Raw genomic sequence first — 16,709 nt, 5'->3', positions numbered from 1 at the left:
GTATTTACTTAGCAGTACTTGAGCAATCGGAAGAACATTTGCTTCCCGGGACAAGTTTTCCATGCGATCTATACAGCAATGTTTGTTCATAAGGATTTCCCTTGCTCGATAGCTTTCTGTTCTCTGGAAGCATAATATCTGTGCAGATATTTCCCCCTGGAAATAAGGGTTATCCGTGTTAATGGTGTTTTTATAGACTTGCTATAATTTCTATCGCACCAAAAGTCTGGCATTTATTACTGCCCCTGCTCTCCTTTCCTCTCTGCTTCAAGATTTCACACCTGTTTTCTGTGATGACTTTGTTGCATGCTTGATTTTGCATCTTAATGATTAAAAATAATAACGGGCTAGGGTTTATTCAGGATCCTAAATCGCATCCGTTCTTGTAAATGTTACGCTTGGAATAACCCCAAGTGGCCACCGGGGGGCACTGTTGCGCTGCTTCAGAAAACAATCCTTGCAGATCTATTTCCTCCTTTCTCTCTGCAGGAACTCAGCGCCCTTCCCTTTGGCCTTGCTGGGGTCCAGGAAAGCTGGAAACTCGCCAGATGATTTGATTGCAACCTCTGTAGCTCCATGCCATCCTTCTTCTTCTCTGCTGGGCATCACTGGCTGGTGGCTATACCAGCTGCAGTTGATAGGAAACACTGCTGTCAAAAAAAATGCTGTATTAGTACTGCAGTTCTTGTATTTACATGAAAACCAATAAAATTTTTGCGGGGGGATGCGGGATGCTGTTTAGAAGAGGAGGTGCTGGTCCTAATTTCTGTGGCTTCGTGTGCCAATTTCTCTGCCTCCCTCGAAAAAAACCAAAACTTAAAATGATCTGTTCTATAGAATGATGTATAACTTGTTTTAGAAAATTGTGTCTGTGTGTTTTAATGGTGAAACAAACTCTTAAAAAACAACAACAGCTGTTTTTCATGTTTTCATTCAGCCCTTAAGCTTTCAGCAGTAGATTAATCAACTAAAGTTTCAAGTTGATTAATCTAAGGCTAGGCATTTCCCGTCCCCACCCATAAGTGGGGTTGAGGCTTAATTTATTTATGACCTTTTTAAAATTCTCACTCTTCTTGCAAGGAACTCATGGCAGTGGTAAAAATCCTCCCCTTAATTTTAACCTCCTGCCAACCTTGTGAGGTAGGCTGTGTAACCTTCCAACCACTAAGTAATATAATTTTTAAGATTTCAGTTATTACCATTATTTATAATTAAATAACTTCATAAAATCAGGCATTGAGCAATTGGGTAGGGAAACACATTTCTCCTTCTTTCATAACACCATAACCTTCTTTCCTTCTTTCATAACACGGGAACATCCAGTGAAGCTGAGCGACAAAAAGAAGTCCTAATTCACGCAGCACAGAGCGGACCTATGGAACTCACTGCCTCAGGATGCAGAAACAGTCATCAACTCAGATGGCTTTAAAAGAGTATTAGACAAGTTCATGGAGGAGAGGGCTATTGATGGCTACTGTCCCCGAGGGCGATGCTCTGCCATCCAAGGTCTGAACCCCCTTTCTGAAAAACACAGGAGGGAAGAGTTCCTCTTGAGTTGAATGCAAGAGTTCCTCTTGCATTCAGGTCTTGCTTGTCATTTACGGTTGCCATGTGTCTGGCTTGGGTGGCTTAAGGTGGTTCTGGGGATTGTGCAAAAAATACTTAAGTATTTCAGTAGTTTCCTTAAAAAAAAAATAGCTCAGCAATTTGGGGGTCCTCCTGTTTTTTACTTTTTTGGAATATGGCAACCCTGTCAGGAGTTCGGTCTACACTCGAGTAGGACCCTGGCAGAGACACATGCCCGACTGGCATGTTCCCTCCCTCCTGGTCAATCTTTTGGGAGCTTCAAAAGCTTTCTTCAGCCCGAACATCACAGCGACCGATGCCAACAGACACTGGCACTCTTAGGGATCCGCAGTCTGCGCTGTTCGCATGACAGAACTCAGCAACTCAGCATTTTGGCTAATCTACTTTATTTACATATAAACACACATGGTGAAATATACTCAGAGTCGAGAGTGGATTTCATGCTCTTTATTCAGCTCATAGTGGGAGGAGGAATGAAAGTTCCCCCAAAGTGTCTGCTTTATATACATTATTTACACAACGGGCTGCGCGTGATTGGCTAATTCTGGAATTCTCCTGTAGGCCAATCAGGTTGTGGATTCTCTTCCATCTGGAGCTGGATTGGGTGGCTCCTGCAGACCAATCATACTGCTGCTTGTTCTAGGACCAATCAGACTGCTGCATTCTGAATCCTCTTGTTCTAGGACCAATCAGACTGCTGCATTTTGGATCCTATTGTTCTAGGACCAATCAGACTGCTGCATTCTGAATCCTCTTGTTCTAGGACCAATCAGATTGCTGCATTTTGGATCCTATTGTTCTAGGACCAATCAGACTGCTGCATTTTGGATCCTATTCAACTCAGTACATAACACACAGAGCACTGCAACATGGCTCCCTCTCTCTCTAGCATCAGACAGCAAAGGGAAAAGGAACAAAGGACAACAGTCCCACTTCACGGAACACAGTAACACAAACATCCTGTCTCCGTCACTTCCCACTCTGTGGAGTCAAAACATACACCGTCATGTGAAAGACAACAATCCCATGACTGCAATCACGGAGCAGGAATTCTAACAAACCCTGCCTGTGGGTTTTGGCTGCAGGATGAACAGGGTGCTGGACTAGGTGGCCCATGGGCCTAATCCTGCAGGGCTCTCCTAATGGATGGGTTGAGCCAGGCCCGGTCTAGCTATGCAGGGTTTTGCGGGCGCCTCTCCTGGCTTCCCAGCTCAGGAGATGCAAGGCTGGCAGCTTCACCGTCCAAGTCATTAGCAAGTGAAGCCTGTTTGCTTGACGTGTCTTCCCATAAAACGCAGGCAGCCAGTGCTGGAGGGGGGAGAGGGACCCACACACACACAAAAAACACAGGCCGCGTCTGGCCCGCTTTAATTATCCTTGTAAATTAATCCGTCGCTCTCGTTCAGTGCATGCAAATGCAATTTAATTATTGGCAGCAGAAGCTCACTGAGGCGGAGGGAATGCACACAGCTCAGCCTCGCTCCCTGCGAAAGAGAGGCCACGGGTTGCCGGCTCATCTCCCCAGAGAGCGAGGCTTCCAAGAAATATGGCACAAACTGATTAGGGAAATCAGCAACAGGCGTCCCTGGGGAACGTGGGGAAGGAAAAGGAGACGCTGATTTATACAGCACAGATCCGACTCTGTGTGCCGCTGCAGGCAGTGATTAATTAAATGCAATAATGAAATTAAGAGGTGATGTAGCGGCCGCAGGCTTTCGGAGAGCGTCGGCTGGGCTAGGTGACCTCCAGGAAAGCCTGGTTAGGTCCAAAGGAAGCTGCCTTATAGTGCGTCAGAAGCCATTGCTCCATCTAAGCTAGTACTGTCTGCATGGATTGGCAGCAGCTCGTCAGGCCTGGCCCAGCCCTACCTGGCGGTGACGCTGGAGATATGAACCCGAGGCCCTCCGCTGCTCTGTCACTGAGTTGTGTGTCAAGGTCCCCAGGGCCACCCCAATAACTCACACACCACACAGAATTTTTTGTTTAAGATTATTGGCATAATTAATTTATTAAAATACAAATTTGTGAGTGGTTGCTTAGGCATTGGTTGCGACTATCTGCCCCCACCATGGGAGACAGACTGACATTCCGCACGATGCGAAAGTCAGAATAGGGGAATACACTTGGGGGTAACGACGGAGCAGGGAACCTGCCCTCACCCCAAATGCAACCAGGAGCTCATTGCTATGGCCCGAGCCCCCTTGACAGAGTGGACAAGCAATAGTTAGCCCCCAATTCCTTTAACGGAATCCCTTGCAGCAACAGCATTAGAGGGGCAGGCACTCAACCTACCAAGGGCAGGCACTCAACCACTGCCCCTCAGCTAACCAAACCATAAACCAATGCCTAACCGCAACCTTACAAGTTGTGACGATTTGCTACGCAGTAGGCAAAAACCAAATGGCCCCAGCCAATCAGCCAGATGGACAAAATTCCTACCGGGCCCCTGCCCCAAGAGCAGGCGACCCCATGACAGGCATAGCAAGGTCAAAGCGAACAACCCTAATTCTAGGGGGGGGGGGGGACGGGCAATCCGATGCACGGTCGAAAAGAGGAAGCCCTTGCTTCGTGCCCCCAACTTTGGAGTGTCCTGGCGGCCCCCACCGCAGCACGTGCTCTCCATGAAGGAGAACACGCTTTACGGCCCTTCTTCTAACATTAAAGTGAGTTTCCAGTTCTGATTTTGAGTAGTGATCGGATTTAAACAGGAACATAAGATGCTGCTTTATAGTGAATCGGAGTCTATTGGTCCACCTAGTATTGGCTACACTGACTGGCAGCAGCACTCCAGGGCTTCAGGTATTGGTATTTCCCTGTCCTGCCTGGCTGTAGTTATTCAGTAGCAAGAAGTGACTACTCTGCCCATGCTCAGGAGACGCATTTCTTGGTCGTTTCTGCGTATCCCCCACAACAAACACAACTCACCCGGTGCTGTGGCAAGCCCTGGCTGGTAGAGAGGGCTGCTTGTGACTGCTTAGAAATCACAACTGCTTAGAAACCACAATAAGAATCTGACCCGCTGCTTCTTTCAGAGACTTGCATAGCCTACAAAGACTTTCAGAGACTCATAAGACTTTCATTTGGTTCTATGTTTTCAAGAGAATCCATCCAGAGTGTCTATTTTGTGACTTTCAGAGATTTATAAGATTTCTGTTTATTTGGTTTTGCAGAGAGTGCATTTCATATATTTCATACTGTTCAATGTTCTGTATAGATTATAGAAAGAGTTTATATTGACATCGTATTGTTGTACTTGGTCATCGTGTTGCTTTGGATATTACCGATAGAAATCACGACTGGCAGCGTTTGCAGGATTAAGTCAGGACCGGAGTTACAAATGCACCGAAATTCTACAGACATGCAGGAAAAGAAATACAGAATGTGGCATTCTTCTTCTTCTCCTTCTCCTTCTTCTTCTTCTTCTTCTTCTTCTTCTTCTTCTTCTTCACACCAACCCATCTTTCTTCTAATGAGTGCTCCAGGGGGATTTTATCCCCGCAACAACCCTGTAGGGAAGGTCAGTGTGAGCAGGGATTTGAACCTTAGTCTCCTTGCAGTCCTTCTCCAATACACATTATGCCGCCATGTGAGATATCCAGTATCCTGAAAATATCGACGATCTTTTTCCTTAAAAAGTAATAAGAAGTTTCTAGTCCTTAACACATACGGGTAGCCAAACTAAGGCACAGGGGCCGGATCCGGCCTAATCGCCTTCTCAATCCGGCCCGTGGATGGTCTGGGAATCAGCGTGTTTTTACATGAGTAGAAGGTGTCCTTTTATTTAAAATGCATCTCTGGGTTATTTGTGGGGCATAGGAATTCGTTCATATTTCCCCCCCAAAATATAGTCCGGCCCCCCACAAGGTCTGAGGGACAGTGGACCGGCCCCCTGCTGAAAAAGTTTGCTTAACACAAGTTTCTAGTTCCTAATGTGGATCCCAGCAGCGCAGGAAAGGCGGGGGGGCGGAGTTTGACTAGGGAGGCGTGGCTTAGAACTCTGGTTTGAATGACGAAAACGGAGGAAAGGAAGGAGGGAGGAGATTGGGCGTGGCTTATGAGCCTGGTTTCCCATTGGCTGGCGAGCTTTTTCTTCTTCTCCTTCCGGCCACGCCCACACATCCCGTTGCTAGGATACTTCCCAAACAAAAGACGCAGAGCAGCCAGCATGGCAACGCACTACAGTTCTGGCCAGGTGAGGGCGGGCGGGGGGGGGGGGGAGAGAAGAGGGGCTGCCCCCCCATTGAAACCACCCCTTATATTTCCAAAATAAGACGCTTGAATTAAAGGGGGAGGGGAGGATGGGATTGCTCAGGGCAAGGAGAAATTGTTTAGGGAAGCTTTTAATATTTGGCGAATTATTGTATTTTAATATATTTTTATTTTTAATATTGTATTTAATATTTTAATAAAGCCGCCCAGAGTGGCTGGGGAAACCCAGTCAGATAGGCGGGGTATAAATATAAATAAATAAATAAATAAATAAATAAAAATAATAATCCCCTTTCCTCCCTACTGTGAGGAGTTCCATTTCCCCTCCTTAGGTCAGAGGCAGCCCTTCTTTGCTATTTGCGCCGAAACTCCTACGAAGAGGCAAACCTCCCCACTTTCAACGTATCCCCCAAACAACCATCTTTAATAATGCCCTCATGGAGGAGTTATTTGCCCCCTCCCTTGGAGTGAGACCCCCCCATCTCATTTTGGAGAGGACTCTGCAGCTCGCCCGCCCCTTGCCCCGTTTAAACTCTCCTCCAGGGTCTATTAGTCACAAGCTTTCCACTTCCTCACATCTGGGTACCTACCTACCTGCTCTCCCTCCCTCCCCCAGGAAGAAAAATCCTCTCACCCTCTTCTCAAAGTGGCCAACCAAATGCACCCATGGGAAGCCTGCAAGCAAGACCTGGTTGCAATGAGCCACCCCCTCCTCTCGTTTTCCAACTGCTCCTTCCCTTCTCTCTCCCCATAGCTGTCAACTTGCAGATTTGAAAATAAGGGATCAGCAGCCTCACTTGTCCCAGGGACAGTCTACGGGATAGCTAACAATCCAGGATAGCAGCAGGAAGCAGCGGGAAACAGTGCTGGAATAAGGGAATTTCCCGCAAAAAAAGGGAAGGTTGACAGCTATGTCTTTCCCCCGCCCCCGCTGCTTTTGGCATAATATATTCTGCTTCCTGAGGAGGGGTAATGAGCTCTACAGCAGCCCACCCCCTTTCCGCCAATGACATTTCTGCCCCATTTTGCTCATATATTTCATTTCATGACCATGAGGACTAGGAACTTACTGGATCTCTTTAAAAGTGAAAGACAAGGTTCCCTTCCACATATGCACACTTCTTTTTTACTGCTCGGTATTCTGGGACCAGCACTAAAGCTGCCGCATCTCAGCTCTGCTGTCTTGAGGTTTTGTTGCCCCATCTCAAATATGCCCCCCCCCCCTTGTTTTGCAGTATGAAGATGCGTACAATCCTAAGAATTTGCAGAACTGGAACCTTCCCAGACTTGCTAAGGAGGTGAGTTTCCTCTGGAAGCAAGTGTGGAATGAGCGGACTTTGGAGATAGGTTGAGTTCTGGTGCACTCCTAACAACAGAATGAGCCTCACCCTTTTCCCAGTGTTGGGGAAACGCTTATGTTTGCTTTGATCGGTTTATTGCATATTTTGATTATGGAGGTTGACCTTTTAATGTTTTCAGAGGATCACTTTATTGTATCTTTGTTATGGACGCTTATATATTTTAAGGTTTGTGTTGTGGTTTTTATAACATGTTAACCTCTAAGAAGCCGATTTTGGCATTAAGTGCGATAAAAATTAATAAATGATTATAGTAAAATCCAATTAAGGGCACATTTCTTGTCACCATCATCTTCTGCTGCATATTTATATAAATCGTGGGTTGTATCCAACATTGGTGATACTAATTGGTGTGGTGCAGTGGTTAGAGCGTCGGGCTAGGACCTGGAAGAGACCAGGGTTCAAATCCCCTCTCAGCCATGAAACTCACTGGGTGACCTTAGGCCAATCCCTGCCCCTCAGCCTAACCTACCTCTCAAGGTTGTTGTGGGGGTTAGGAGAGGAGGAGGAGAGCCTTGTATGCCACCTTGAGTTCATTGAAGGAAAAAAATGGGGATATATATAAATGCAATCCATGCTCATAATAAAATTAATGTACATTAATAACATGGGACCATTACATTCAGTTAAATTCTCTGAGTAGAACTTTTTTTTTTAATGCTGCTAAATCATACAGAAAATATCAAAGCAGTTCCACAACATCTGTACATTAAACCATACAATAAAAGCCATATAAAAAAAATAAAATCAGTTAACTATTGTGAAAAGCTGTATTCTTAATTGCCTGCATAAGCCTGACAGAATGGAAATATTTTCAGCAGGTGCCTCCTGAATATCTAGTGGCGGAGAGTTCCACAAGACAGGCTGATGACATTAAAAGCTCGGTTCCTTGTTGTTGTCAAAGGAGCCTTGCCACCTCAGGGAAACTTGGTTGGATACAACCCTTAGTAAATAGAATGCTGCTCCATTTGGCCTTCCTTCTGCCTTCATTCTCCTCCCATCTTCTCTGCAGCACCCCTCTGCCCGGGAAGGTTACACACAGTTTATAGCCAATGACCGAGGACACCTGCTTCCGACAGTCCCACGCTCCAAGGTGAGGCTCTGCTCCAGGGATGGGGAAATCTCAGGCCTGGGGGGCTGAATGCGGCCCTTCAGGGCTTTTGTGTGGCCCTCAGGACTCTCTCTAGGCCACGCTCCTTACGGACTGCCTGCCACACTCCTTAAACCCTGATAATTCCTCTGATTTGCCTGGATGGATGCCCTCCTAGTCAACCCCAATTGGCGTGCCAATGGGCAGGGATGGTGGGCGCTGGAGCTCTGCCACATAGGTAAAGCTAAAGGGACCCCTGACCATTAGGTCCAGTCGTGGCTGACTCTGGGGTTGCAGCACTCATCTCGCCTTACGGGCCGAGGGAGCCGGTGTACAGCTTCCGGGTCATGTGGCCAGCATGACTAAGCTGCTTCTGGCGAACCAGAGCAGCACACAGAAATGCCGTTTACCTTCCCGCTGGAGCGGTACCTATTTATCTACTTGCACTTTGATGTGCTTTTGAACTGCTAGGTTGGCAGGAGCAGGGACCGAGCAACGGGAGCTCACCCCGTTGCGGGGATTCGAACCGCTGACCTTCTGATCAGCAAGTCCTAGGCTCTGTGGTTTAACCCACAGTGCCACCCGCATCCCACCCTGCCACATAGAGCATGGTTAAACAGTGGGATTTGTTCCCGCGAGAGGTAGTGATAGCCACCCACTTAGATGGATTTAAAAGGGGGATTAGGCGAATGCCTGGAGGATAAGGCTATCAACAGCTACAAGTCGTGATGGCGATGTTCACTCGCCAGTGTTCACCCTCTGAATACCAGTTTCTGGGTCTCACAAGTGGGCAGAGTTGCTGTGGCTCTCAAGTCCCGCTTGTTGGCTGCGCTTTGGAGCAGCTGGCTGTCCGCTGAGAGAAAAGGATGCTCGACTCCATCAATAGCTAGTAGCTACAATGGCTATGTTCTCCCTTCACTGTGGGAGGCAGCAATGAGCCACTGAGTTTCTGGGAATCACAAACACCAGAGATTTGCTGTTGCACTTTTTTAGTTTTAAAATATAATTTTATTAGTTTTTTACACAAAATTTGACGTTACAGTGGTACTTCAGGTTACATACGCTTCAGGTTACATACGCTTCAGGTTACAGACTCTGCTAACCCAGAAATAGTGCTTCAGGTTAAGAACTTTGCTTCGGGATGAGAACAGAAATCGTGCTCCGGCGGTGCGGCGGCAGCGGGAGGCCCCATTAGCTAAAATGGTGCTTCAGGTTAAGAACAGTTTCAGGTTAAGAACGGACCTCCGGAACGAATTAAGTACTTAACCTGAGGTACCACTGTATTCCTTTGGACATAATGCATAATTACATTTTGCCTTCCCATCCGTATGTCCGCGATGGTCCTGTTGTTATTTCTTTATCTGCTGCCATAGCTGCTATTTATTTTCTACTTACTTTACCATCGTTCATTTATTCTCCTTCCCTCGCCTGTTATTCGAATCCCACTCGCAATTTCACTTGGCTGTAGTGTTTTTGATCAAATAGTCCGACTAGTACCTCCAACTCTTGGACCAACTTCTCATCTTTTTGACCTCTTATTTCTGCTGTCAACTTTGCCATCTCTGCCTAGTCCATTAACTTCAAAATCCATTCTTCTTCCACTGGGAAAGAGGGTCCTTTGGTGCTCAGGCCCTGCTTGGCGGCTTCCCCCATAGTCACCTGGCTGGCCACTGCAAGAACAGGATGCTGGACCCGATGGGCCTCTTGGCCTGACCCAGCCACTGGGCTCTCGGCTTGCGTCCTTGTGTCCCACATGTGTGCTTGAACCCTCTCCTTCCTCGCCCCCCTATAGGCCTCCCCTTGGGGAACATACATGGGCACATGGGATATGCCCCTGAAGATACCCCCGGCCAAAGTCAACCTCACGTCCCGCTCGGTGAACGCAGCCGCCCATCTCACCGAGTGGATCAGCAAGTCCACGGCCTTGAACAACGCCTGTAACGGGTTCTGCCCAGAAGTCACCGGCAAGGTAAAATGGGCTGGGCTGGGGGGTAGGGGTTGGTGTTTGGAGTCCCCCTCTTGGACACACCTGTTGTTAAGTTGTGGGTGAACATATCAGACGACACAGCGATTCTTCAAACAGCTCTTGTTTATTCACAGGCCAGAACAGAACTGAACTGAAGGGTTCAGTCAGCCTGCTTATATAGAGCTCCAGTACAACTTAACTGTAACAATTTTCTAAAACTATCCAATCACTGAACGTCACTTTCGATCCCTTATTTGCATAACTATCTACACTCCCCCTGCTGGCCCAGGATGAGAACTTCAGTACATAACACCTGTAGGTCAAGTGGGACAGCCAGGCAGTGGCGTAGCGTGGGTTGTCAGCACCCGGGGCAAGGCAAGTAATTTGCGCCCCCTAACCCGTGGATTTGCGCCCCCTAACCCGTGGATTTGTGCCCCCTAACCTGTGGATTTGCCCTAACCCCAGATGTTGCGCCCGGTGCGGCCGGCCCCCCCTGCACCCCTCACGCTACGCCACTGCAGCCAGGGAGCCTTTGCAGAATCCAGGGCCACCTCTGCTGCACCATTCATTTGAAGCGCACTTAATGCACATGTAAATCACAGGCTGCACGCTGCAAAGAGCAGCCGTTCCTGGCATGGCAGCAACCTTAACAAACAGCAGACCAAGTGTCCCCATTTTCCAGGGACAGTCCTGGATCTACAGAAGCCTTCTGTTCCAATCCTGGCATGTTCCGTTTCTCCTTAGGACATCCCTCTTTTCATTGGAGGAATCTTGGAGGGTACGAAACAGCAGTTGAATTCCTGGAGAGCGGCTGCCAGGCAGTTTAGATAATTCTGAGCTGTAGTTTCCTGTATTTGTATCTTTGCTGAAGGGCTGTTGCTCCCAGGTTCAATCCCCAGGATCTCCAGGTAGCGAGCTGCTGCCAGTCACTGTTGGCAATGCTGCGATAGATGGAGCAATAGTTGAGTCATTGTGGAAATCCCCTTCCTGTGCCCCTATCAGCAGCAGGCAGCGTAATCAATGGCCGGGCATGATGGGAGTTGTAGTCCCAACAAACAAACTGGAGGACGTGAGGTTAGGGAAGCTGGCCATAGACAGGCTTCTCTTTCTGGTCAACTGCAAGGCATGACTCCTCCCAAAGAATCCTGGGAACTGTAGTTCACTGCGCAGAGTGCTACCATTCCCAGCACCCTTAACACACGAGAGTTGCCAGGATTCTCTGGGGGGAGAGCCATGTGCTTTAAATGTTTGCCCAAGTGTGCTTTAAATGTATACGGTGTGGATGCGACCCAAATCTCATGCTTGCCATACTGATAGCTGTGAGATCACAGAAAGGTTAACTGTAAAATGTTCCTTAAAACTGTTGAAAGGAAATGCTAGAGTGATGCAGTTTTATCCTGACAGACTTATGCAGTTGTTTTGACATTTTCTTGAGTTGCCAGTCATTTTAATGATTGATCTGTACTGCTTTTAATGGGTTTTTCCCCCTGTTTGTATATCGCTGTACTCTGCCCGGATACATGTATAGGGAAGTTTTTTTAGATAGCTAAGGAGGATGGAGGGCACAAGAAATGTTTAGGAAACCAGGCAGCCTTTGGAGAATTGGGGAAGGGCTGTAGAGCATCTTCTTTCTACGCAGAAGGCTGGGGAAAGACTCTCTTTCTGAAAGAGCTGCTGCCAGACAGTGCAGACAATATTGAGATAGATGGACCAACAGTGATCCTCCACCGAATCCGATTGGCAGGAGATACAAGTACAGACAGGTGGACTGCTTCACTCCCAGTGTATTTAAACGATGGAACTCACTGTTGCAGGACGATGTGTTTAATTAATTATTTTATTAGATTTATTTATTAGTGACTTATGCAGTGATGGGCAACCCCCTATTCTCTCCCTCCCAAATCCCTACAGCCAAGCGACCCTCCACCACGCGTTTGCAAACCTGTCAAAGGCGGCCCATTGTCAAGAAAAGCCTCGGAGCGTCCCGGCTCGGTGGGGAAGATGCCTGCTCAGGAAGACGCAGCATCCAGAGGATCCGCCACCCCCAAGGGCCCCCTCTCCCGCCAGCCCGGCTGCATTGACGTCCGCATGAAAGACGACTTGCCGGATGCCCAGCAGATGGAGCCCAAGGAACCCAGACCTCCAGCCACCAGCGAAATCCCGGTCTCGCGCCAGCCCGGTTCCATGGATGTCCGCATGAAAGAAAACGGGAGCCCCAAAATCCCATCCCCCAGCCGCCCCAGCTCCAGGGAGCCTGCCGCCAGGAGGGCGGCCTCGGCAGAGGCCCCTGCTTCAGGCTGGCCCCGGTCGCTTGAAGGGAAGCCCAAAGGGGTCAGCACCCCTGAGCTCTTGGCTTCCTGTCGCCCGGGCTCCATGGAAGCCAATCCCCGGAGCCCGCCTTTGGCCGAAGCCCTGGCCTCCAGCCGGCCCACCACGAAGGGCAGCCTTGCAGCACCAGATGTCCGGAAGACCCCGCTAGACATGGGCGCGGATTGGCGGGAGAAGGGAGCCTCTCCCCGACCCCTCCACGGCCTGGAGGAGCCCTCCAGTTAGAACCAGTCCGCCTGGAAATGGAAAAATTCTATTACCAATGAGTTGAAAGTTGAAAACAAGCCATTCTGCTCAGTCTGGTCGAGACGTCCTGGGGGGCCTGCATGTGTTTCTTTCCCCTCTCCTACCCTCTCACCTCGCCCCACCTTGGGGCTTCTCTCCACCCCCCTGCCCTCTCCCCATTCCCCCCCCAGTTCCCTTTCTCTGTTCCACCTACCAAGAAACACCTTCCATCCGGTCAGCCCAGACAAGTGAGACCCATCCATTTCTCCACTCGCCTGAACCTCAGGAAAAACGGAAAAAGGAAGGGAGTTAAAGCCCTGCCTGAGACACTGCCCAGGAGATGACCTGCCCCAACAAGCGGGCAGCAAGACAACCAACCCGAGCTTTGCCAATCAGAAAATTAAATAATTACAACCACAGGGGCCGCTGATGATGGAATGGGTGTTTTCATGGTAATAGACACTAAATAAAGCTAAACCCAAAAACCACAGTTTCTCAATAGGTCTTGATTGCCTGCTTGTGTGGTGTAGTGGTTAAGAGCAGTGGACTCGTAATCTGGGGAACCGGGTTCGGGTCTCCGCTCCTCCACATGCAGCTGCTGGGTGACCTTGGGCCAGTCACACTTCTCTGAAGTCTCTCAGCCCCACTCACCCCACAGAGTGTTTGTTGTGGGGGAGGAAAGGAAAGGAGAAGGTTAGCCGCTTTGAGACTCCTTCGGGTAGTGATAAAGCGGGATATCAAATCCAAACTCTTCTTCTTGATTTTTATTTTTATTTAAAGGAAAACACGAGGGCTGCCGGCAGCTTGAAGGAATGTCAAATCAATTTGTCGTGTGCACTTTGATTTCATTCAGGCCGTCTTCCTCTGTACAGATTTATCCAGGCAGAAGCTCCATTGGGCTTTCTTCGGAGTCGACAAGGATAGGATAAGCTGCCCATTTGTGGACAAGCAAAGAAGTTATTGGTCTGAAGAGAAAAATATCTGTTTCCGGACAGAGCCGGCAGTGTCTTGGATAAGAGGCCTTGCCTCCTGGGTGTGAGAGGAGATGAGGCCTCTTCCAGGATGGTATTTTAGCATTATCTCCTGCAAGAGAAGGAGTGTCTTTTCCAAGATGGAATGAAAAGAGGTCACATTCCCTTCTGGGGGGAGGGGGGCATATGCAGGTGGGGGCGGGGCCAGAGGCAAAAGTGGGTGGAGCAATGGATGCAAAGTTTACCTTTCTATCTAGGCTAGGTGATTCCACACCACCCACCCCTGTCTTTGATCCAGCAAGCGAGAGGCATCAGAGTTCAAGGACATAATTCCAGGCAGGCAAGGAGGTGCAAAACAGGGCTAGTGAGGCATGTTGCCTGGGGAGAGTCTTGAGGGCCAAACAGAGGCACCTCGGGGACCACATTCAGCTCCCAGATCTGAGGTTATCCACTTCCGCTCTAGGTCGTTGATTTGTCTGCTGGTTCTTGCTCTCTACGAGAATCTTCTCCCAACGTTCAACAGAAACGTACCCTCGCCTAAGATAAACGCATGAAATCTTGCCCTGCCTTGTGAGAGCAAAGCCCTGATGCAGATTAAGAGCACCCCCTTGGAAGGTGTGAAAGGAGCCCCCTAAGCTACATTCTACCACAGACAGCGTTGCCAGCTCAGGAGCAGCATCCCAGACCCTGAGACTCAAACCTGAGACTAAGTGGAGGGATGCAGTGATGCCATGGGGGGGGGGGAGGTTTGACCTCCCCTATGACATCATTAAGTCTATACAATAATTTCAGATGTGAAGATTAAATGGGAGAGGGGAGGAGGGAGGGGAGAAGCACAGCTCCCCTTTCCCGAGTGTCCTGTCTATATATCCTATCTATACAGTCAACTTCTGTTGGGATGAAGCTTGCTATACAGTGGTACCTCTGGTTACATTCTTAATTCGTTCCGGAGGTCCGTTCTTAACCTGAAACCATTCTTAACCTTTCTTAACCACCACTTTAGCTAATGGGGCCTCCCGCTGCTGCCAGTGCACGATTTCTGCTCTCATCCTGAGGTAAAGTTCTTAACCCGAGGTACTACCTCCGGGTTAGCGGAGTCTGTAACCCGAAGTGTTTGTAACCCGAGGTGTTTGCAATCCGAGGTACCATTGTATATGGTGCTCTTGCTCACCTGGAGATTCAAGGCCCACCCTTGCCACCTGAGGGTGGTCAGAGAAACCTGGAGACTTCACAGTCTGGCAACCACAGTCACAGAAGATTGCTGTCCCTTCAGGAAATGCCTGCCATCATTAACCTTTCCCCATTGCGCAACTCCCCAATGAGCTTTTGAGGGATCTTTTTGGGAAATGCCATTTGGAGAAGGGGAAGTGGAAGACCCACACCCAACACACAGCATCCTGAAAGCAACGGCATTGTTGTGGCACCCCCTGCAGCGCGGTCACGCCGGTCGTGTCACCCTGAAACCACCTCTGCAGAAAGCAACAGATAAACCCAGCGACCTCATCTGTTAATGCCAAGCCCATTTTAAAAAGGGATGTATGTGTGTGTGGGAGAAACCAAGCTAATTGGTTGACTTGAAAGCTGCTGGTTCTGGGACTCGAAAGGCTTCCACCCTCATTAACGCCCTGCACGTACAGAAGATTATTTCTTTTTTATAAAAAAGTATTTTTTGTGTGGGGGGCAAATTTAGACAGTAAAACTCTTCCCAGTAATAGATACGCACAGTTGATTTAACAGAAGCAAAGCCGTCACAGCTCCTGTTCCTTAGGAAAGTCTTAGATCATCTTTTTTTGATCATCAAAGCAGCCAGGCTTTTAAGAGAAGGCTTTCAGAAAACACACGGGAGATCTGGGACTCGTCTCCCCTTTTTAATAGACTGTGAAGTGTGGAGAGAGAGAGAGAGACAGACAGACAGGTTAAATTTTCTTTCCCACCACCCACCACCAACCCGTTTTTTTAGAATCAGATATTCAGGCACTGCCAGGCAGGTGGGGGGTTCTTCATCTATGCTCAGCATTAATGCTTTACTGCAGATTTAGTTTTGAAGCGTACCAGGATACAAGACTGCAGGGAACGCTTGGGAATATATTGTGTGCGTCTGAGGAAGATGGACATAAACCGGATTGATGTGGCCTCCAGCAAGGGGGAGATAACAGCAGGCTTGTGGGGGCAGGAATCCCAAGGTTTGCAGATGTACAAAACCATCTTGGGAAAGAACTTCTAAGGCTTGGAGGGGGGGCAACACACCCCGAAATGATCAGTGTGGGCCCATTTTGTTCAATCATGAAATGCAGAAAAGGGAGGGGAGACCCTGGTGAAATAGGAGTGTGTGTGTCTTTGTGTGAGAGAAAACATGTGGAATCGGGTGGAGGTAAAATGGAATATAGTACTGTATCCTGGAAGAAGGCACAGCCAGCTGGAACACTTTCTCAACATTATTATTATTATTTTTTGCAGGTCCTCATTGTCACCAGCCCTTTTTTGGAGCTGGGTCACAGTTGAAAGCCATTTATGGGACCCACTCGTTTTGTTTTAATTTAACCAGGTACATGTCCAGATGTGCTTTGGAGCAGGCTGCCTTCTGGTTTTGCACCCTGATCAACCAACCTCACCTGATATGGGCAAAAATCCCTATCATTGTGGGAGATCAGGACTGGGGAATCTTTGGCCAAGTCTTATCGAAGTACAACTCTCATCAGCCCTATGAAGCATAGCTAGCAGCAAGGGATGATGGGAATCGTAGTTCAGGCGCATCCAGAGGGCCAAAAATGCCGCACACCTATGATAGATGGTAAGGGACACGGGTGGCGCTGTGGGTTAAACCACTGAGCCTAGGACTTGCCGATCAGAAGGTCAGTGGTTTGAATCTCCGCGACGGGATGAGCTCCCGTTGCTCGATCCCTGCTCCTGCCCACCTAGCAGTTCGAAAGCATGTCAAAGTGCAAGTAGATAAATAGGTACCACTCCGGCGGGAA

The 16,709-nt window shown here is 48.6% G+C and overlaps 1 protein-coding gene across 3 annotated transcripts; it reads left to right on the top strand.

The window, feature by feature from the left end:
* Positions 1-4,579: 4,579 nt before the first annotated feature.
* On the top strand, positions 4,580-13,253 carry CFAP126 (cilia and flagella associated protein 126). Of its 3 annotated transcripts, none has more exons than XM_077920726.1 (5): positions 4,580-5,104; positions 7,032-7,094; positions 8,167-8,247; positions 10,037-10,213; positions 12,122-13,253. In XM_077920726.1, exons 1-5 carry the CDS (start codon positions 4,925-4,927, stop codon positions 12,761-12,763), a joined length of 1,143 nt encoding a protein of 380 aa, XP_077776852.1. In that variant the 5' UTR covers positions 4,580-4,924; the 3' UTR covers positions 12,764-13,253. The 3 variants fall into 3 exon arrangements, with proteins under 3 accessions (XP_077776852.1, XP_028566717.2, XP_028566716.2); XM_028710883.2 differs by lacking the exon at positions 4,580-5,104 and adding an exon at positions 5,611-5,779; XM_028710884.2 differs by lacking the exons at positions 4,580-5,104; positions 8,167-8,247 and adding an exon at positions 5,182-5,779.
* Positions 13,254-16,709: the final 3,456 nt, after the last annotated feature.

This window comes from Podarcis muralis, chromosome 16 (genome assembly GCF_964188315.1).
Source record: "Podarcis muralis chromosome 16, rPodMur119.hap1.1, whole genome shotgun sequence".
Classification (NCBI taxonomy): domain Eukaryota; kingdom Metazoa; phylum Chordata; class Lepidosauria; order Squamata; family Lacertidae; genus Podarcis; species Podarcis muralis.
This window is presented reverse-complemented; position numbering and strand designations above follow the sequence as displayed.